Source organism: Polypterus senegalus, chromosome 4, assembly GCF_016835505.1.
Source record: "Polypterus senegalus isolate Bchr_013 chromosome 4, ASM1683550v1, whole genome shotgun sequence".
Lineage (NCBI taxonomy): Eukaryota > Metazoa > Chordata > Cladistia > Polypteriformes > Polypteridae > Polypterus > Polypterus senegalus.
The window spans coordinates 241,678,854-241,702,694 of record NC_053157.1 but is presented as its reverse complement, the minus strand read 5'-3'; the positions used below and the strand labels follow the sequence as shown (position 1 = coordinate 241,702,694).

The window sequence follows — 23,841 nt, the reverse complement described above, 5'->3', positions numbered from 1 at the left end:
GCCCCCACTGCGTTGAAGCTCATCTCCATTACAGTAAATGGAGAAAAACTGCTTCCAGTTATGACCATTACGCGTAGAATTTCGATATAAAACCTGCCCAACTTTTGTAAGGAAGCTGTAAGGAATGAACCTGCCAAATTTCAGCCTTCCACCCACACGGGAAGTTGGAGAATTAGTGATGAGTCAGTGAGTGAGTGAGTGAGTGAGTGAGGGCTTTGCCTTTTATTAGTATAGATAAGAGCCCAAGTTCCAATTGATATAGAAATATACGAGTCAGGTAATGAGGTAGTTCACCACTTTTCCTTCACTTGTTCATGCACTCTGTCTATAAGGCACTACGGAGACCTGAAAGAAAAGATGCGAGATGATTGTTGACCATGTGGAGATTAATTTTACATAGTGGAAAGCACATAGGGCGGCCAATAAGAATCTCCAACAGTGAGACTTATTTGGCGATGAGTCCTTCCCCGCAGACCAGCCAGAGCCTGAGACAGCTCTTGTAATTTACTTGCAATTTCTGTGGCAAACCCCAAATGTGGGATGATTTTTTTTCTCTTTAACTAGCACTTTGGACACAGACTTGGCATCTGCATGCCAGAATGGGAAAGCCTCCACCCAGCGTGACTAAACGTAGATGATTACTAAGCAATATTTATACCCATGAGTCAGGGTTAGTTAAAAAAATCTATCTGCAGATGTTGAAAGGGTCCTCCGGCATTTGGTGTTACAGCCGGACTTACCTGCAAGCCTTTTGCTACATTAAATCTAGCCTGAGGCAGGCAAGTCCAAACTTTTTCTGGAGCTGATCCACCCGATCTGGCCGGAATCAGTCCTTTTGCTGGTCCTCTGGACGCTCCCACTCAGGGAGTCGCTTGGCTGTCTCTGTCCCCGTACAGGATACCATATCCTGTGGACGCTAAAGTCGGAAACAAAGGGAGACAAACACCAATATAAAGTAAAAAAACAATTTCTTTATTCTTGGTGAGTCAAAGAGACTGCAGCTCCCCCCAGCTCAGTGGCACTGACTGGTCAGAACAGATAGCCTGCAGTCGAACGTGGGGTCTTCCGCTATATACCTAGTTTGTGTATTAATAACAAAATATATATATGGCAGTTCATTTTGAGGTTATACATAAATTATAATAGCTTATGACTTCCTGAATTGGAATGTGTACATTGCTTCTTTCAGATAAAAGAGGTTATCGGGGAACTCACAGTTTTAAGAAATATGCTCAAATAGTTTTAAGCAAGAATTCAGAAACAGGTCACTACTGATTTATAATATCACAGGGTGTTCTGTTAGTATCAACATTTTCTCATAAAATAATGCAAGTTAGTCCCTTATTCTGTGCACAAGTCTAATTCTTTTTCTACCTAAATGAAGAACAAATCATATAGATATAATAAATCATATAACTCTCTGCAGCATGATTAGTACAAAATACAGTCCTTGGTATTGTGAAGAAACTACTTATAATCATTACAGTTAATAAGATTTTTTTTTTCTTTCTCAGATGGTACAAGTTCATTGCTACTCAGATAAGGCCCCATCTCCAAAGCTCTGAAACAAAAATATTCCCCTCGTCGTCAGTGGCACCTCCTGGTAGTTGGCACTGCACTGTGGATTTGATTTGAGTTTTCCATTTTTTTTATTTTAACATTGAACTTTCTCAGTTGTGCTCTGGGGTTGAAGTTATCATCAACGCACAGTTCTGTTGCTACCTCTTTCTCTTGTCTGGTGTTTGTATTGCTCACCATCTTATGTCACAGCACTGGTGCAGAGATGATCAGTCCCTGTATGGCTGACGTCCTGGCAGTACAGTTTCTGAGGTCCTTCATGAATTCTTATATGTTGCTGATGGCGGCTGATATAGGAGGACAACTTCAACATTCACAACAGCTAAGAGGCTTACCAGAAATAAGCCAGTAATTTATGAATATGAAGGCCACTGCTGTCTGAAAAGAGTTAACCACATTTAGGACAATAATGAGGTTTTTTCTTGCACCTAGAAGTTGTTGAAGAAGATTCTTGCGGTTTGTGAAATATGGGTTGTATTCCAGTGTGCATTCATATGTGGCTGTGAGGTTACCTTACATCTAGGATCTGTTTGCCACTTTATGTGCTTTCTCCACTATTATTATGTATTTATTAACTACTTTCTACTGGAGTCCTTTACCTCTTTCAGAAGATTTTTCTTCATTTTTTTTGCCTGAGGATCCAATGGAAAGATCATTTGTCATTTCTGGGACAGGCTTTACTCCAATATGACTTTGCTTGTGTCTCTGACAACTTTTTCTGGAAGAGTACACTTTACCACATTCAGAACAGGTGTATTGCTTCTCTCCAGTGTAGATCCTTCTGTGGCACCTACATGTGTTTGGATGTGAGAATCATTTGCCACACTATGGACAGACGTCTCCAGAGTGAATTCTCATGTGATCTTAAGGAGTCGTGCTGTCCGAGAAAAGCTTGCCACAGTCAGAACAGCTTTGTTTCTTACCAGAAAGAATTATCTTATGATTGTGAAGTGAATTGTTATATGAGAATAACATTCCACATTCAGTACAACTGTAAGGCTTCTCTCTAGTACAGTGGAACCTCGGTTTGCAAGTAACTTGGTTTACGAAAGTTTTGCAAGATGAGCTAAAATTTTTAATAAATTTTGACTTAATAAACGAGCGAGATCTTGCAATACGAGTAGTAAGGGTACGCTTTGTCTGCTGAGCGTCATGTGATCACAACTGAGCTGATGGTTCTTCTTGCGCGTGCGTTTGTGTGTGTCTCTCTCTCTCTCTCTTTCTCTTGTGGGAAATTGTCTCCTATTCTCCGTCTGAGTTGGCGTGCCTCGCTTATATAGTCAACATCCGTACGAGTGTATACTGTTTACTACAGCATTGTGACTGTGTGTGTGTGCGCGTGCATGTGTGTGCCGTGACGTGTGAGTGCCTGTCTTGCGCCTTAAAACACGAAGCTGAGTCTCAGTACATTAACAACACCAGCTTTATTCAGCTTGAAACAGCAACAGCGTGGTTATTTATTGTAGCGGGATCTGCTGCTCTCCTATACACAGACACAGCAGTCAGGAAGGGTTGTGGCCAAGTTATACTGTGCCCTGCGCATTTATAATGTTCCTTGTTCCTTGTATCACCCATTGACGGCAGGCGCTTATAGCATGTCTGCGATCTTTACGGATTCGCTTTTACGGCGAACTGCTACAGCGCTGGGAGAATGCAATTGCTTTGGGACACTCTTCCGCGTGTCGTCCCGTTGGGTGGAATCCCACAAGAGTTTAGAAACTCACACCAGCCATGATTCTTTTTAAAGGTAAAGTGCAGGTTAATTTGTTTTATGTATTTTTACTTTATGATTTTATTTTATGATTTTTTATGATTAAAAATTAATCATATTTATATGAATAGTTTTGGGTTGTGGAACGAATCATCAGAGTTTCCATTATTTCTTATGGGGAAATTCACTTTGATATACGAGTGCTTTGGACTGCGAGCACGTTTCTTGAACGAATTGTGCTCGTAAACCGAGGTTCCACTGTATTACTTTTCGGATGCTTATACAGAGTATTGAGGTGTGAGAATTGTTTGCCACATTCCAAGCAAAGGTGAGGTTTCTCTCCAGTGTGACGTCTGAAGTGACTCTTTATGGTGCTTTGTTGTGAGAACTGCTCATCACATTCAAGACAACGATAAGGTTTATATCCAGTATGAGTTCTGATGTGGCACTGAAGTGTCCTTAAATAAGAGAATCGTTTCTCACATTCAGAACAGCAATGAGATTTTTCTTCAGTATGGATTTTGGCATGTGGAAAGACCTTTCTGGCTTGTATAACATTTGCCACATTCAGAACATACATACTGTATTTTGGCTTTAGTGGGAGTTTGTGTGTTTACTTGAAATGAGCTAATGTTTAAAAGTTTTTTCCACACTGAAAACAGCAATATGGCTTCTCTCCTGTATCAATTTCTGTGTGCCATTGAAAACTACATTTGTCAGAAAATTGTTCGGCTCATTCTGGACAATAATGAGGTTTTTCTCCTCTGTGCCTCTGAAGATGGCTTCTCCATGAGAAGGACTTACCACATTCTGAACAGCAATGAGGTTTTTCTCCTGTGTGGATTTTTCTGTGGATCTGAAGGTCGCTTCTCCTTGAGAACAACATACCACATTCTGAGAGCAACAATGAAGTTTTTCTCCTGTGTGGATTATTCTGTGCCTCTGAAGATAGCTTATAAATGAGAACGACTTACCACATTCTGGACAACAATGAGGTTTTTCTCCTGTGTGGATTCGTTTGTGTTTCTGAAGGTCGCTTGTCCTTGAGAAGGACTTACCACATTCTGAACAGCAATGAGGTTTTTCTCCGGTATGGATTATTCCGTGCAACTGATATTCATGTCTCCATGAGAACGATTTACCACATTCTGAACAAGAATGAGGTTTTTCTCCTGTGTGGATTCTTCTATGACTCCGAAGACTGCTTCTCCTTGAGAACGATTTACCACATTCTGGACAGCAATGAGGGTTTTCTCCTGTGTGAATTCTTCTGTGGTTCTGAAGGTGGCTTCTCCTTGAGAACGACTTACCACATTCTCGACAACAATGAGGTTTTTCTCCTGTGTGAATCTTCATATGTTTATTAAGATCACTTTTGTGTTTGAATTGTTTGCCACATTCCAAACAACATTTTTCTCCAGTATGAATTTGGATTTCTTTCTCCACTTGCTGTCTATCAGTTTTGATGGCTTCTGTCTGTGTTGCTCCAGTAGCAGGGAGAGAACTGCACTGCAAAAAGGCTGCTGTGTGGTTCTCTGATCCTCTTGCTATTTTCTTCATACTGTTCTCATTGTACTGAAGAGAGGGCTGACCAAATGAAGCTGGAGAGAAGCTGCCATTCTTCTGTACAGCTGAAATAACACAAACATTTTAACTATTCTTTTTTCCTGACATGTTTATCCAAGGTGACATGCAACATTTGAGACACAATTGGTTACATTTCTCTTGTTCTTCCAACGGGAGCGCAGGCAGGTCACATGACTTGCCCATGGTCACATGGTGTTAATAGCTGAACTTGAACGTGCAATTTCAGGGTTTGGTGTCCAAATTCCCAACCACTACCCGCCTTTTAAAATAAATGACACAGTACAAGTGGTGGCACACTGGTTGGAGTTTCTTCATAACACTGAAGTGCCATTTATGGTCTGGCCTCTCCGTGTGAGGTCTTCACATGTTCTGCTGCTGTCTGTTCAATTTCTACACCTTTCTCTCACATGTGAAAGACAGGCCTGATCTGATCAATCGATCACAAATCAAAATCAGCCAATTTTCACTGCAAATGACTTGACCGATGAACAGCAAATTAGCTGATCTTAATATCTGATCTTGAATGATAAAAGCATACAAAGTTCCAATATTACCAAAATACAGAAACACGTCCTCAACAGTCTAACAGTTTTATTTTCTTCCTATAAGAGATAACAAATTTGCGGCTTGTAATATATATTTCAAAAATAACTCACTCATGGAGGATTCTCTGCTAACACTTTCAAAAATACAAACCTTATTCAGCATCTGAGAAGTCAACACAAAAGGGACGGGTGTTAATAATGAGCTGTTCAAAGGCTGAGGCGATTAACAAGCTTAGTCTAGCTCAGTCGCCTACTCTCACTCGGCCTCTAATAATGGCAGCACTTAGAAAACTCAACCTTATAATACTGACAGCAAGAACACCAAAGACTTACTGTGACAGCAATAACAGTGGAATTCGTAAGTCTGGACAACCAGCCACTTTCAGTTCTGGAAGAGGTCACCTTCTAGATCATTTAGATCCACAATTCCATCTGCCAGTGAGTGTTTGTTGACTGATTTATTTGTATAATGAATTAATTGAGACATTAGCTATTTTGAATAAAATCCCTTTAATTAACCTTTCAGTGAATGTATAGGTAGATGGGCGGAACGGGATGCAGAGTTTTACTGAATCAGCCCTCTTTTTGGATTGTTGGGTAGAATGGTACGAGCCTAGTTTTTAGACCTAAATAAAATAATAATAATTACGCATAATAAGCATTGAGTGTGAATGTCACTATTCCGTTACAAATTCTGTAACAGATATTATTAATATAATGATTTTTCCCCCAAATTAAACAATGGCACAAGGACACGTATTTCACAGATGATTGCAAATCTCAAACACATAAACTGCGTTGTGCCGGTGTCTCGACCACACAGACACACTCGTAGTGACAGATGACAGCCGAGAGATCCAAAGAAACTCCCCACAAACAGAACTGCAGAATGCATGAAGAAATTGTCAATAAAGATAAAAACGATATTTGAGTCAGCAGCATTAGAGGTGAATCTTTATCACTGTGAACCTCATACCACAAGAGATGATGGGCCACTGGCTTTCTGGAGGACCAATTAAAGTCGTCGTCCTACCTGTGCCCTCCTAATATGAGTGGGGACAGCGAGGGTTTGTTCTGTACGGCAGCACACACCTTGGATGACAGGATGACCAGACTGTCCTCAGAACATGCAGAGATTCTTCTAATCTTAGATAAGAACCTGAAGAGGTCACCAAGACCGTCTTATTTTCTTGTTGGAGTAGAAACCTACAAATATCTAATTGAACATTTTATTTGATTAGAAATGTGAAGTACGATTAAGGCAAGCCTTTTGTTTTGTTCAGCTTGTTTTTGTTCCATTATGTGTGCATTATGGGTAAATGTTTGTTGTGTGTGCTGTATGCTGTAGCACTTTATTATGGAATGTGAAATTTATCCATAGCTAAAAATATGTATATTATTCTGAATAGAAAAAATGGTATTGATATCAGCAGTTCCTAAAGTAATGGGTGGTCAATATCAGCTCTAAAGACTCCGATCCGAGCCTTCCTACCCAATAATGTGTCTGAATTTGGGTTTTCTCTTTTTAATTGTAATGTATGTGATGATATTTACATCCTCTAGAACATAATCTGACCTAAAATCTAAACATACAAATATATCCGCTTGTGTTAGGGGGCACAGTGTTTAGCACAACTGCTTTATTGTTCAGGTGTCCTGGGGTCAAATCCTGCCCACAGTTGTTCTACATAGGGGCTCTGAATGGTGTTTCTAGTTATTCTGGTTCTTCTCCTCATCCCGAAAAACATGCAGGTGAAGTGGAGTGGTAACTTCAAATTGACCCGATGTGACTGTGGGAGACGGAAGGGCCCAAGATCATCTCCAAGTGAAGATTTCACACCACCGCCAACTTGTCCAGGCCATGCTGCCCCAGTAAGATCAGGCTGAGAGCAGAACACAAGATGCTGAAAGAAGACCCTGAGACCCCCTGAATGTCATCATGGCTCTTTTCACTGTTAACGTCAAAGTGTACAAGATTACCATTAGAAAGATGAGGCACATATTAGGTGTGCACTGGCTTGAGCAAATTCACTCTTATTTAGTGCACGGGGTGAGGATTTGATTTTAATTTATTTATTTATTTCTTTTTGTGGGCATTTCTGCCTTAATTGCCACACAATTTAAGAAATATACATGTCTTAAACAAAGTATAACTTTTGATATTCTCATTGAATGTAATGCCCTGTTGGCCTAACATACATCACAGCTTCAGTCAGAGCTTCATAATGTTAAAGTTATGCGCTCAACACTTTAGATTTTTCCTTATTCACCCAAATTTTTTAATTTATTATCTTCTAGCAAAACACCCGAGCTTCGCAGCGGAGAAATTGTGTGTTAAAGAAGTAATGAAAAAGAAAAGGAAACATTTTGAAAATAACGTGACATGATTGTCAATGTAATTGTTTTGTGACTGTTACGAGTGTTGCTGTCATCAAGGATTTGATTATCATTATTTCTTTCAATCAGGTTCGTATTTGGAGGACGTGTTGTGTTCAAGTTACATTCCGTGTTTGTCAGCCGTTGTAAAGATAACAGGTTTCATTCATCCAAGCGTTCACTACCCAAATCGCTATGTGAGTATTTAGCGGCAGCATCTCTATTAAGTTGTGGATTTGCCTGCATCAGAAAATGTACCACGACGTCTGACACGCCTCCTTCTTAGTGTTTTCTCACACCTTGGATTGCTGCTGTCATAATCGGTTTGAGTCTACACATATACATAAATATACACATATACATAAATATATAAAAAATATATATTTGGTAGGCTCATTCCTTACAGCTTACTTACAAAAGTTGGGCAGGTTTCATTTCAAAATTCTATACGTAATGGTCATAACTGCAAGTTATTTTTCTCCATATAATGTAATGGAGTTGAGCTGGATGGCCGTGGGGGGCGGGGTTTCGTGTGACATCATCACGCCTCCTACGTAAGTACGTAGAGAACAAGGAAGACCTCCAAACAGCGATGAGCACAAAACGCCATTTCACAATTGAGAAGGCAGAAAAAGATTATGAAGCAAGTGATGCATACAAGCGTATTCATATCGACAAGCATATTCATAAGTACAGCTACTGCGGAAACAAAGCACGGCGTGAACCATACGTTTATATTAAGTTTATAGACACACTCCTGCTGCCGTTTGCCATGCCTATGGTGAATGACGGTTTTCGCGAGATACAAGTTTACTGAGAAGACACGAGGTATAAACGAGACTTTGTACGCAGGCAAAACCACAATAGCAAGCGGGCTTGATGTACTGTAGTGTGCGTCAACTCGATCTGAATTGTGCGATCACATTCGAAAAAATATATCTTTCCAAGTTCTATTTAGTCCATATGTGTCAAACTCAAGGCCCGCTGGCCACATTTGGCCCGGCGTGTAATTACTGTATATCCGGCCCGCGAGATCATTTTATATACTGTATTATTGTTATTAATGGCCCAGGGATATGAAGCGCTGGTAACACAATAAACTACAGATCCCATAATGCAGCGCTTTAGCTGCCTTGCCGAACACTTACCGCATTAATCAAGTCTAGCTTATGATGCTGCAAGTTATTGCGAAGCTAGCTCACACGATGCCGAAGAGAAAAGTTGATTCTGAACATAGAGCCTTTAAAAAGCGATGGGAGGCTGAGTATATGTTTACTGACATTGCTGGTAAACCCGTGTGTCTCATTTGTGGAGCTAATGTGGCTGTAATTACAGAATTTAATCTAAGACGGCACTATGAGACAAAACATCAGGGTAACCTGAAAGACCTGAATGCAATGCACAAGATACAGAAAGCAGAAGAGTTAAAGAAGAATCTGACACTTCAGCAGACGTTTTTACCGTGCAAAATCACAAAGTGATTTCAAGTGAAGCTACTTTTATGGGAGACACAAATGCACCAGTGCAACTTGCCCCACTTTCCCTGTTGCCAAGTAATGTTGAACCAAGTCGGCACAACGGTGTTCCCAAATACGCATTTTGCTGATAAACTGAGCGCACTGCGCACTGAGTTCGCACGGCGCTTTGGTGACTTTGAAGAACAAAAAAAGAATTTTGAGTTGTTTCGCAACCCATTTGCCGTCGATGTGGAAACTGCACCTGTGCAGATTCAGATGGAGGTGATTGAGCTGCAGTGTAATGGCACACTGAAGGCAAAGTACGATACTGCAGGGCCCGCACAGTTTATTCACTCCATTCCCGCAGAAATGCTCCAGCTCCGTCTACATGCGGCTCAAACCTTCTGCATGTTTGGTAGCACATATCTGTGTGAGAAGCTCTTCTCAGTGATGAAGACTAACAACACAGCACACAGGAGTCGCCTCACTGATGAGCACCTGCAGTCCATCCTGAGAATCTCCACAACACAGAACCTCACAGCAAACAGAAACGAACTTGTGGCCAAAAAAAGATGCCAAGCGTCCAGCTCTAATAAAATGACATAAGAGCAAAGACAACTGAATGATTTAATTTGTTATTGCTGAAAAGAACACATTTTATTTATATTTCCAGGTTTTGTTATGCAGCATGTTCATATTTGAATTTGTATAATTTTGACAGGATATATTTATATGGAGAGCAAAATCTTTTGAGATATTTAAAATTTACAAAACTTACAAAATTTGGAATGTAAGGCAAATTTACTCTTTACGTTTGTATGGTGAAGAAAAATGTATGCAATGATGCCTACATTTAACTTACATTCCTACCAAAGATATTTCTGTCGATTAAATAAAAATTCCTTCTATTTAAAATTTAAATAGAACTGGAACAGATACGATAGTTCATAATATCCACGCAGACTTGCACGTAAGAGCGGGAGTCATCTGTTTTAACAAGCAGCGTATTGCACTCATATGAAATAGCCTGCCCCTTTAATTATTTAGGAATGGATAAATAAAGATTTTGTACAAATAATGTTTTTCATTTTTCTTCCTTGATGGATTCTGCCACCCCCAGCAACAGTTGATCGCAACCCAAAGACTGTCTATATATATATATATATATATACACATATATATACACACACACACACACTCTTTGGGGTGCGAGCAACCAGGGCCGGTGCTGGCCAAATGGGTGCCCTAAGCAGAAATTTACTTTTGTGCACCCTCCCCCAAATATTACGGAAGTAAAAATAAAATAAGAAAAAAAAACACATACTTAATGACACCATATTGTCATTATTAATCAATAATCATAATTACCTCTGTGTTTTAATATAATGCATTTTAAGTCATTTTGTTTATTTAGATCTGCTTGTATTCATATTAAGAAAGATGCGTTAGTCGTGAAATTATTACCGACATTAAAACACATTATTAACGTCATCAGAATAAAATAAAAAGTTTCACAGGATTATGAACATACCTGAAAAGTGATGCACGGGCTTCGCCGGACTGTTGATGTCTCTTTCCAGGACCAGGCATATTGTTCAATTATCATCATTTTTGGCCAAATAGGCAGCCGTAACAGAGGTGATGGCGCGCCGTACGCATCATCACGTGTGCTTAGCCTACTCTGCGTTCACCGTAAAATGCAATATATACGTTTATATTTTTGTTTATTTGTATATGTATATTATTAAGATTAATTTTTTATTATTATAATATATTAAAACGATTTTTTTGAGCAGGTGGGATGGTGCCCCCCTTGGAGTTGGTGCCCTACGCAGACTGCGTACTCTGCATATAGGGAGCGGCGGTACTGCGAGCAACTGTTGCTGGGGGTGCCAGAATCCATCAAGGAAGAAAAATGAAAAACATTATTTGTACAAAATCTTCATTTATTTATCCATTCCTATATACTGTAATTAAATGGGCAGGCTATTTTGTATCAGTGCAATACGCTGTTTGTTAAAACGGATGACTCCCGCTCTTACGTGCAAGTCTGCGTGGATATTATGAATTATGGAATCTGTTCAAGTTCTATTTAAATTTTAAATAGAAGGAATTTTTATTTAGTCGACAGAAATATATTTGGTAGGAATGTAAGTTAAATGTAGGCATCATTGCATAAATTTTTCTTCAACATAGAAATGTAAAGAGTAAATTCGCCTTACATTCTAACCAAAGATATTTGTGTCGACTAAATAGAACTTGAAAAGATATATTTTTTCGAATGTGATCGCACAATTCAGATCGAGTTGACGTGCACTACATCAAGCCCGCGTGCTATTGTGGTTTCGCCTGCATGCCTCAATAAGTCACCCTCCCCTCGCTCTTACTTTTTTACCGTTCATCTAATGAATACACCGAGTATGGCTTTACCAAAACAATCATTGATGGGGAATGAAGTATTGATTATTCATAAAGCTTCAATTGGTGATCTGTCTTTCTGCGTTAATTGCATATTTTTTCATATGTCTCAAACCAAGGGGATGCAAGGGTAAAATAAATCGGAAAGCGCGCATACATACTCAGTGCACCCCCTCTCAGGAATCGAACCTCAGACGTCGGCACTAGAGGCAAAGCCTCTACCATTGTGCCATAGCATGTGGTTGTTTCTTACTGCATCAGTAAACAGCTCGTCTTTCTCTTTATCTGAGACGTGACACACTGCATGCACAGGTTTTTTTACACCGTCTTCCTTTAGCGTGACATTGACTTTTTCCACCCCACGGCTGTATGTAATGTTAGCTAAGACCCGGCACTTAAAAGTTTCTCTCAGCAGTTTCGCTGAGTTTGTGCCAAACACCACCCTGACCATCTCATCTTCCTCTGCATAAGCACAGTCCTTCACCCGGGAATATTTAGCGGCAGTGTTAATATATACAATATATATATATTGTCACGCACGCACAAGTAGGGGACCGCGGACGGACCTTAACATGCTTGGGAAAACATTCGCCGGCAGGGAGTGGCGGGTACTAACCTTTCTCCTTTAATTTCCTGCAGAAAAAAAGACGCTCCGCCGCCATAAGCCTCATTCTTCCCGCAGCACGTTACTTACGCCCTTCCTCCTCCATTGTTCCTGACGTCATAGATCCCATCTTCCACCACGGTTCCTTCCCAGCATTCCTTCACTTCCGGCTCCTCCTCCATAAAATGTCCGCTGACGCCATCTTTGGCGTCGTGCATATGTGAAGTTTAAGTTCATGTATTTTGACCTGAGTTTGCTTTATTACTGAGGATAATTTTTCAGTATACGGGGCCGGAAACCCTAAACTTTTATGTTGTTTATTGCTTCATTTATTACTATATATATTTATACTAGCAAAATACCCACGCTTCGCAGCGGAAAAATAGTGTGTTAAAGAAGGAAAGAAAAAGAAAAGGAAACATTGTGAAAATAATGTAACATGATTGTCAAAGTAATTGTTTTGTGTATTTGGCGGCAGCGTCACGAAGTTGTTTTTGTGTAGCTGCATCAGAAAATGTACCATGACGTCTGACATGCGTCCTTTTTACCGTTTTCTCAAAGCTTGGATGGCTGTTGTCATAATCGGTTTGAGTCTACATATATATATATATATATACTCAGCAAAAAAAGAAACGTCCCTTTTTCAGGACTGTGTATTTCAACAATAATGTTTTAAAAATCCAAATAACTTTACAGATCTTCATTGTAAAGGGTTTAAACAATGTTTTCCATGCATGTTCAATTAACCATAATCAATTAATTAACATGCACCTGTGGAATGGTCGTTAAGACCTTAACAGCTTACAGAAAGTAGACATTTAAGGTCACAGTTCTAAAAACGCAGGACACTAAAGAGACTTGTCTACCGACTGTGAAAAACACCCAAAGAAAGATGCCCAGGGTCCCTGCTCATCTGCGTGAACGTGCATTAGGCATGCTGCAGGGATGCATGAGGACTGCTGATGTGGCTAGGGCAATAAATTGCCATGTCTGCACTGTGAGACGCCTAAGACAGCGCTACAGGGAGACAGCAAGGACAGCTGATCATCCTCGCAGTGGAAGAGCCCGGATCTCAATCCCATTGAGCACGTCTGGTACCTGTTGGATCGCAGGGTGAGGGCTAGGGCCATTCCCCCCAGAAATGTCCAGGAACTTGCAGGTGCCTTGGTGGAAGAGTGGGGTAACATCTCACAGCGAGAACTGACAAATCTGGTCCAGTCCATGAGGAGGAGATGCACTGCAGTACTTCAAGCAGCTGGTGGCCACACCAGATACTGACTGGTACTTTTGATTTTGAGCCTCCCTCCATTCAGGGACACATTGTGAAGCATTTTTAGTTTATGTCTTATGGTGTTGACTCTTTTAGTGTTCATACAAATATTTAAACATTAAGTTTACTGAAAGTAAAAACAGTTGAAAGTCAGAGGACGTTTCTTTTTTTGCTGAGTATATATATATATATATATATATATATATATATATATATATATATATATATATATATATATATATATATATATATACTAGCAAAATACCTCGCTTTGCAGCATATAAGTACTGCCTTAAAAGTTTTATTAAGAAGAAAATTAAACCTTTTTAAACTGAGGGAAAATATACCAATAACTATTTGTTAAGGATCTCTCTGTATACCATATTGTGAGTTCGGCCCTCCGGTTGTAATATGACCAAGCTGTGCGCTGAGCTTACTCTTGAGCATGCAACGTACAGTTGGCCATGTGAACAGTAATCTTGTCTCAAATCTCACAGCTTGGATTGCTGCTGTCATAATCGGTTTGAGTTTCATGGTTTGTTTCAGTTACGACAGTATTTGTAGGACTTGTGTTGAAGAGACATTGCATCTATCAAGCGTTGTAAGTATACAACCGGTTTCAGATAACTTCACATCCAGCTTTTGAAAGTTTAAACATTCATAAACATCAAAGTGTCCACTACTCAAATTGTCACCTGTGAATCTAAGATGTTTAAGAGGCATTGGCTGTTGTCCAAAGGTGTAAAATATTTGGCCATTTCGGTACACTTGAAAGCGACAACCAAACAATTCAGCTGCAGCCATCAACTCACATGCAGAACCACAGGTGAATGGCTTAAGCATTTCACTCTTCTAGTGCTCCTGTGTAGTCTAATTATCTCCTGTACCGTCATCAGTCCACACCTTGAACCTGTCCCAGTCATTCGATACATAAGACACAATGTTCCTCAGATATCAAGAGTGAGCCTGATATGGCCGTGCAATATGTAACAAAGAGAATGGAAAAGGTAGGTGCCATCTCCGGGCATGGAAACCACTCGATAAGTGACATTTCTTTGATCGATGGTGATCACCTCGATAGACGTGTTAATGCGGGTACGGTTGGAATGATAAAGGAAATGGGTACCTGAACAATGTAAAGTAAGTCTAAAATACCTACACAATAACTATAATCGTAATAAATGAACAATAAAACAGCGGAGAAGCCGTGGATTAAATAAAAGGCTGTAGTTATCAGCAGGAAGGCGTGAATCCGTGGTGAAGCAAGGAAGGGAATGTAGAGACTGGGCGACGGACTGCCTTATATAGGCAGGCAGCCAACAGCCCTTCCTCCTCCATTGTTCCTGACGCTCATAGATCCCATCTTCCACCACGGTTCCTTCCCAGCATTCCTTCACTTCGCCCTCCTCCATAAATGTCCCTGACGCCATCTTTGGCGTGCGTATATGTGAAGTTTAAGTTCATGTATTTTGACCTGAGTTTGCTTTATTACTGAGGATAATTTTTCAGTATACGGGGCCGGAAACCCTAAACTTTTATGTTGTTTATTGCTTCATTTATTACTATATATATTTATACTAGCAAAATACCCACGCTTCGCAGCGGAAAAATAGTGTGTTAAAAAAGGAAAAGAAAGAAAAGGAAACATTGTGAAAATAATGTAACATGATTGTAAAAAGTAATTGTTTTGTGTATTTGGCGGCAGCGCCACGAGTTGTTTTGTGTAGCTGCATCAGAAAATGTACCAGGGACGCTGACATGCGTCCTTTTCCCGTTTTCTCAAAGCTTGGATGGCTGTTGTCATAATCGGTTTGAGTCTACATATATATATATATATATACTCAGCAAAAAGCGTCCCTTTTCAGGACTGTGTATTTCAACAATAATGTTTTAAAAATCCAAATAACTTTACAGATCTTCATTGTAAAGGGTTTAAACAATGTTTTCCATGCATGTTCAATTAACCATAATCAATTAATTAACATGCACCTGTGGAATGGTCGTTAAGACCTAACAGCTTACAGAAAGTAGACATTTAAGGTCACAGTTCTAAAAAGCAGGACACTAAAGAGACTTGTCTACCGACTGTGAAAACACCCAAAGAAAGATGCCCAGGGTCCCTGCTCATCTGCGTGAACGGCATTAGGCATGTCAGGGATGCATGAGGACTGCTGATGTGGCTAGGGCAATAAATTGCCATGTCTGCACTGTGAGAGCCTAAGACAGCGCTACAGGGAGACAGCAAGGACAGCTGATCATCCTCGCAGTGGAAGAGCCCGGATCTCAATCCCATTGAGCACGCCTGGTACCTGTTGGATCGCAGGGTGAGGGCTAGGCCATTCCCCAGAAATGTCCAGGAACTTGCAGGTGCCTTGGTGGAAGAGTGGGGTAACATCTCACAGCGAGAACTGACAAATCTGGTCCAGTCCATGAGGAGGAGATGCACTGCAGTACTTCAAGCAGCTGGTGGCCACACCAGATACTGACTGGTACTTTTGATTTTGAGCCTCCTCCATTCAGGGACACATTGTGAAGCATTTTAGTTTATGTCTTATGGTGTTGACTCTTTTAGTGTTCATACAAATATTTAAACATTAAGTTTACTGAAAGTAAAAACAGTTGAAAGTCAGAGGACGCTTTTTTGCTGAGTATATATATATATATATATATATATATATATATATATATATATATATATATATATATATATATATATATATATATAGAAATACTCCTTACGCAGTACTGCCTTAAAAGTTTTTTAAAAGAAAATTAAACCTTTTTAAACTGAGAAAATATACCAATAATTATTTGTTAAGGTCTCTTTGTACCATATTTGATTGTCGGTTCGCTCTGTGTAATGACCAAGCTGTGCGCTGAGCTTACTTTGAGCACAACGTACAGTTGGCCATGTGAACAGTAATCTTGTCTCAAATCTCACAGCTTGGATTGCTGCTGTCATAATCGGTTTGAGTTTCATGGTTTGTTTCAATTACGACAGGGATTTGCAGGACTTGTGTTGAAGAGACATTCGCATCTATCAAGCGTAGTATACAACCGGTTTCAGATAACTTCACATCCAGCTTTGAAAGTTTAAACATTCATAAACATCAAAGTGTCCACTACTCAAATTGTCACCGTGAATCTAAGATGTTTAAGAGGCATTGGGTTGTCCAAGGTGTAAAATATTTGGATTTCGTACATTGAAAGTACAACCAAACAATTCAGCTGCAGCCATCAACTCACATGCAGAACCACAGGTGAATGGCTTAAGCATTTCACTCTTCTAGTGCTCCTGTGTAGTCTAATTATCTCCTGTACCGTCATCAGTCCACACCTTGAACCTGTCCCAGTCATTCGATACATAAGACACAATGTTCCTCCGGATATCAAGAGTGAGCCTGATATGGCCGTGCAATATGTAACAAAGAGAATGGAAAAGGTAGGTGCCATCTCCGGGCATGGAAACCACTCGATAAGTGACATTTCTTTGATCGATGGTGATCACCTCGATAGACGTGTTAATGCGGGTACGGTTGGAATGATAAAGGAAATGGGTACCTGAACAATGTAAAGTAAGTCTAAAATACCTACACAATAACTATAATCGTAATAAATGAACAATAAAACAGCGGAGAAGTCGTGGATTAAATAAAAAGGCTGTAGTTATCAGCAGGAAGACGTGAATCCCGTGGTGAAGCAAGGAAGGGAATGTAGAGACTGGAGCGACGGACGGCCTTATATAGGCAGGCAGCCAACAAGCGGGAGGCTGGATGGGGACCAAGCGCCTCACCGGTGACCGAGCTGCAGGCTATGAACGTATAAATGCGTAAGTAGGATTTAGTTAGTGTTGGGAACCCGCTGCATCAAATTTCTTGAAGATGGGCCCATAAGTAACAAAGACTGTTGAAAAGTTCAATATGGCAGCCGACAGTGGCATCATACCACTGAAATCAGTACCAAATTTCAGCCTTCTACATACATGGGAAGTTGGAGAATTAGTGATGTTGGAAAGTTCAATATGGCAGCTGAAAGTGGTGTCATACCATCGAAATAAGTACATACATTGGTTATTGGTTTTGGTTAGCGCAGGGAAGCCACCAAACAAATTTCGTGAAGATGGGGCCATGAATAAAAAAGTTCAACATGGCGGACTGTTGACCGTTAGGTAGAATTTCGAAATGAAACCTGCTTAACTTTTTAAGTAAGCTGTAAGGAATGAGCCTGCCAAATTTCAGCCTTCCACCTACACGGGAAGTTGTAGAATTAGTGACGTTGGAAAATTAAATATGGCGGCCGACAGTGGCGCCATACCACCAAATAAGTACGATATCGGTTTTGGTTAGCGCAGTGAAACCACCTACCAAATTCTGGAAGATGGGGTCAGCCTTCTACCTACACGGGAAGTTGTAGAATTAGTGACGCTTGGAAAATTAAATATGGCGGCCGCTAGTGGCGCATACCATCGAAATAAGTAAGTACATCGGTTTCGTTAGAGCAGGGAAGCCGCCACCAAATTTCGAGAAGATGGGGCCATAAATATGGGGGTGTTGTCAACCGTTATCGACCGTTATGACCATTATGTGTAGAATTGCGAAATGAAACCTGCTTAACTTTAGTAAGTAAGCTGTAAGGAATAAGCCTGCCAAATTTCAGCCTTCCACCCACACGGGAAGTTGGAGAATTAGTGATGAGTCAGTCAGTGAGTGAGTGAGGGCTGTGCAAGGGAGTGCAAGGGAAAAAATAAAATGTAGTCTATAAGTTATTAAACAGTAAAACATTAACGTTTAAAAGTACAGGTACATTGAGCACTACTGGAGTGGTTTGGGTAAAGGGTCCCTGCTCATCTGCGTGAGCGTGCATTAGGCATGCTGCAGGGATGCATGAGGACTGCTGATGTGGCTAGGGCAATAAATTGCCATGTCTGCACTGTGAGACGCCTAAGACAGCTACAGGGAGACAGCAAGGACAGCTGATCATCCTCGCAGTGGAAGAGCCCGGATCTCAATCCCATTGAGCACGCCTGGTACCTGTTGGATCGCAGGGTGAGGGCTAGGCCATTCCCCAGAAATGTCCAGGAACTTGCAGGTGCCTTGGTGGAAGAGTGGGGTAACATCTCACAGCGAGAACTGACAAATCTGGTCCAGTCCATGAGGAGGAGATGCACTGCAGTACTTCAAGCAGCTGGTGGCCACACCAGATACTGACTGGTACTTTTGATTTTGAGCCTCCCTCCATTCAGGGACACATTGTGAAGCATTTTTAGTTTATGTCTTATGGTGTTGACTCTTTTAGTGTTCATACAAATATTTAAACATTAAGTTTACTGAAAGTAAAACAGTTGAAAGTCAGAGGGCGTTTCTTTTTTGCTGAGTATATATATATATATATATATATATATATATATATATATATATATATATATATATATATATAGATATATATATATACTAGCAAAATACCTCGCTTCGCAGCAGCGAAGTACTGCCTTAAAAGTTTTATTAAGAAGAAAATTAAACCTTTTTAAACTGAGGGAAAATATACCAATAATTATTTGTTAAGGATCTCTTTGTATACCATATTGTGAGTTGCCTCTCGGTTGTAATATGACCAAGCTGTGCTGAGCTTACTCTTGAGCATGCAAACGTACAGTTGGCCATGTGAACAGTAATCTTGTCTCAAATCTCACAGCTTGGATTGCTGCTGTCATAATCGGTTTGAGTTTCATGGTTTGTTTCAGTTACGACAGTATTTGTAGGACTTGTGTTGAAGAGACATTCGGCATCTATCAAGCGTTGTAAGTATACAACCGGTTTCAGCGATAACTTCACATCCAGCTTTTGAAAGTTTAAACATTCATAAACATCAAAGTGTCCACTACTCAAATTGTCACCTGTGAATCTAAGATGTTTAAGAGGCATTGGCGGTTGTCCAAAGGTGTAAAATATTTGGCCATTTCGGTACACTTGAAAGCGACAACCAAACAATTCAGCTGCAGCCATCAACTCACATGCAGAACCACAGGTGAATGGCTTAAGCATTTCACTCTTCTAGTGCTCCTGTGTAGTCTAATTATCTCCTGTACCGTCATCAGTCCACACCTTGAACCTGTCCCAGTCATTCGATACATAAGACACAATGTTCCTCCGGATATCAAGAGTGAGCCTGATATGGCCGTGCAATATGTAACAAAGAGAATGGAAAAGGTAGGTGCCATCTCCGGGCATGGAAACCACTCGATAAGTGACATTTCTTTGATCGATGGTGATCACCTCGATAGACGTGTTAATGCGGGTACGGTTGGAATGATAAAGGAAATGGGTACCTGAACAATGTAAAGTAAGTCTAAAATACCTACACAATAACTATAATCGTAATAAATGAACAATAAAACAGCGGAGAAGCCGTGGATTAAATAAAAAGGCTGTAGTTATCAGCAGGAAGACGTGAATCCCGTGGTGAAGCAAGGAAGGGAATGTAGAGACTGGGCTGACGGACTGCCTTATATAGGCAGGCAGCCAACAGCGTGGGAGGCGTTTGGATGGGGGACCAGCGCCGCCTCACGGTGACCGAGCTGCAGGCTATGAACGTATAAATGTACGTAAGTAGGATTTAGTTAGTGTTGGGAACCCGCGTACCAAATTTCTTGAAGATGGGCCCATAAGTAACAAAGACTGTTGAAAAGTTCAATATGGCAGCCGACAGTGGCATCATACCACTGAAATCAGTACCAAATTTCAGCCTTCTACATACATGGGAAGTTGGAGAATTAGTGATGTTGGAAAGTTCAATATGGCAGCTGAAAGTGGTGTCATACCATCGAAATAAGTACATACATTGGTTATTGGTTTTGGTTAGCGCAGGGAAGCCACCAAACAAATTTCGTGAAGATGGGGCCATGAATAAAAAAGTTCAACATGGCGGACGTTGTTGACCGTTAGGCGTAGAATTTCGAAATGAAACCTGCTTAACTTTTTTAAGTAAGCTGTAAGGAATGAGCCTGCCAAATTGCAGCCTTACACCTACACGGGAAGTTGGAGAATTAGTGATGAGTCAGTGAGTGAGTGAGTGAGTGAGTGAGTGAGTCAGTGCTTTGCCTTTTATTAGTATAGACTAGCAGAATACCCACGCTTTGCAGCAGATTAGGAAAAAGAAAAGGAAAAATTTTAAAAATAATGTAACATGATTGTTAACGTAATTGTTTTGTCATTGTCATGACTGTTGCTGGCGCATATATACACAGTATATATATATATATATATATATATACTATATATATAGCAAAGCCCTCATATATATACTCACTCACTGACTCATCACTAATTCTCCAACTTCTCCAACTTCCGTAGGTAGAAGGCTGAAATTTGGTGTGTAGGTTTACATCGTGCTTTGTTTCCGAAGTAGCAGAACTCATGAATATGGTTGTATATGTCACTCGCTCACTTCTTATTGTTTCGCTGCCTTCTCAATTATATAATGCATGTTTTCTTAAGCACTTTTTTGAGGTCTTCCTGGTTTTCTATGTACTGCGTGATTACGTGGGAGGCGTGATGATGTCACACGAAACTCCGCCCCACGGCGTTGAAGCTCATCTCCATTACAGTAAATGGAGAAAAACTGCTTCCAGTTATGACCATTACGCGTAGAATTTCGATATAAAACCTGCCCAACTTTTGTAAGGAAGCTGTAAGGAATGAACCTGCCAAATTTCAGCCTTCTACCTACACGGGAAGTTGGAGAATTAGTGATGAGTCAGTGAGTGAGTGAGTGAGGGCTTTGCCTTTTATTAGTATATATATATATATATATATATATATATATATATATATATACACACACACACACACACACACACACACACACACACACACATACATGTGTACATATATACACACACACATATACTATGGGGTGCCAAACAGGCAAATACATTGATTTTGTGAATATATAAAGTCGGTGTCAGAATCTATAAAATCAAAACTTGAATATATAAAGTCAGCGTTGGTATACATAAAGTCAAAACGTGAATATATAAAGTCAGCGTCGGAATTTATAAAGTCATTCCTGATTATATAAAGTCAACATCGGAGTATATAAACTCACTCCTGAATATATAAGTGAAAGTCAAAATCTATTGATTGAAACGACTCTGAACTGAACTACGTTAACAAAAACGTGTTCAGAAAAATAAATTAAAAAAACACTGTTCGGTTAATGTTTTGAAAATGATGGATGTGCTCTGCCCAGGATTGGTTCCTGCCTTGTGCCCAGTGTTGGCTGGGATTGGCTCCAGTAGAACCCCGTGACCCTGTGGTCGGATTCAACGGGTTGGGAAATGGATGGATATTCCAGCGCTTACTTTATATATTACGAAATATTCCAACGCCGTCTTTATATACTCAGGTTTTGACTTTATATATTCAAGTTTTGACTTTATATAGTTAAATTTAGTCATCATTGCATAACTTTTTCTTTACCATAGAAATTTAAAGAGTAAATTCAACTTCCATTCCTACCAAAGATGTTTCTGGCGACTAAATAGAACCTACTTGTATCCAAATTCGAGCTATTGAGCCGTCGCCTGCCTGCCTGAATAAGTCACCCTCGCTTTGCTCTTACTTTTTTACCGTTCATTTAATCATGGCTAGTGGCAGAAAAATTATAAAATGGAAGGAGGATTACACGGAGTATAGCTTTACCAAAACAATTATTGATGGCGAATTGATTATTCATAAAGCTTCAATTGGTGATCTGTTTTTCTGTGTTGACCTCATATTTTTTCATACTTCTTCTCAAACCAAGGGGGTGCGAAGGTAAAATGAATTGGGAACCACTGATCAATGTAATCGGTGCACCATGAAATCATGCATTGACAGAAGTTCCCTTTGCTTGTAATGCACAGTGTGATTAAATGCGTGATGTTTTAACGCGTTATGGAGCACATGCATCGAAGTTTCTCAGCTGTACTTGTGCTAAGAATAGCAAATATTTTAAAAATAACGTAACACGATTGTCAATGTAACCTTTTGTAAGTAGTGCCTGGAGGATTCAGTGTGGAGAAACTCTAGAGACAGCGTGTGTATTAACTTGTGGATTTTTCTGTGAGTTTTTGGTGGCAGCGTCACAAACTCGCTTCCGAACACTCGTTAGCTGCGGAGCTCAGCTCAGAGCGAAATGAGGTGAATGGGAGGGGAGATGATGACGTGACTCCCCCACCGCCTTAACTGTCAATAACCCCACAACCACAGTCTCTCGGAATTTGCAAAAGCGCAGCCCTTCACGTGCAATTTGAACTTAGTTACAAAGTGATCAAAACTCTCGTTTATATCCTGCGTCCTCTCATTAAACTTGTATCCCGCATTACCCGTGGGCATGACGAACGCCAGCAGCAGCCTGTCTATGAACTTAATTTAAACTTTAGGTTTACATCGTGCTTTGTTTCTGAAGTAGCAGCACTTATGAATATGGTAGTATATGTCACTCGCTCGCTTCTAATTGTTTCGCTGCCTTCTCAATTATATAATGCATGTTTTCTTCAGCTCTTTTTGGAGCTCTTTCTGGTTTTCTACGTACTGCGTTGACAGTCAGTTCACGTGATTACGTGGGAGGCATGATGATGTCACATGAAACTCCGCCCCCCACGGCCTTCGAGCTCAACTCCTTTACAGTATATGGAGAAAAATAGCTTCCAGTTATGACCATTACGCATAGAATTTCGAAATGAAACCTGCCCAACTTTTGTAAGGAAGCTGTAAGAAATGAGCCTGCTAAATTTCAGCCTTCTACCTACACGGGAAGTTGGAGAATTAGTGATGAGTGAGTGAGTGAGTGAGTGAGTGAGTGAGTCAGTGAGGGCTTTGCCTTTTATTAGTATAGATTAGGTAACCTTCATCAATCATTTGTTATCATGCACCCGAGCAGGTGGTCTTTATCCAAGTTCAATAAACCGTGTTTTCCACTCTCATTTCAATCTTCTAGAAACATCAAAGCACCCACCATTAGAATTTATAAACACTCTTTCTTTTATATTTAATCACATTACTCACTTATTTCCACACTCCAAGGTGACTCTTCCTCTTCTTTCCCATTTCCCTCTGTGATTTTCTCTTCAGGCTCCGATAACTCTGATTTCAGCTCTGCAGAATTATCCTGTTTAGCCAATCGTCCCGTATTCGTGGACCAGGGCTTTAAACTGGATGGAGATTCTTCACAGGCCTCTTGCTTGAAAATATCCTCAGTTTCATGCTTTTGAAGTTCAAGACCAACGGAGAAATCATTCAAATCCTCAGCTTTAA

General features: G+C 40.2%; 1 protein-coding gene across 1 annotated transcript; it reads right to left on the bottom strand.

Moving 5' to 3' along the window:
• Positions 1-826: 826 nt before the first annotated feature.
• On the bottom strand, positions 827-23,807 carry LOC120528963 (gastrula zinc finger protein XlCGF49.1-like). Its single transcript, XM_039753032.1, has 3 exons — positions 23,593-23,807; positions 4,178-4,920; positions 827-916 (listed from the first exon to the last, which is right to left on the bottom strand). Exons 2-3 carry the CDS (start codon positions 4,847-4,849, stop codon positions 827-829), a joined length of 762 nt encoding a protein of 253 aa, XP_039608966.1. The 5' UTR covers positions 4,850-4,920; positions 23,593-23,807.
• Positions 23,808-23,841: the final 34 nt, after the last annotated feature.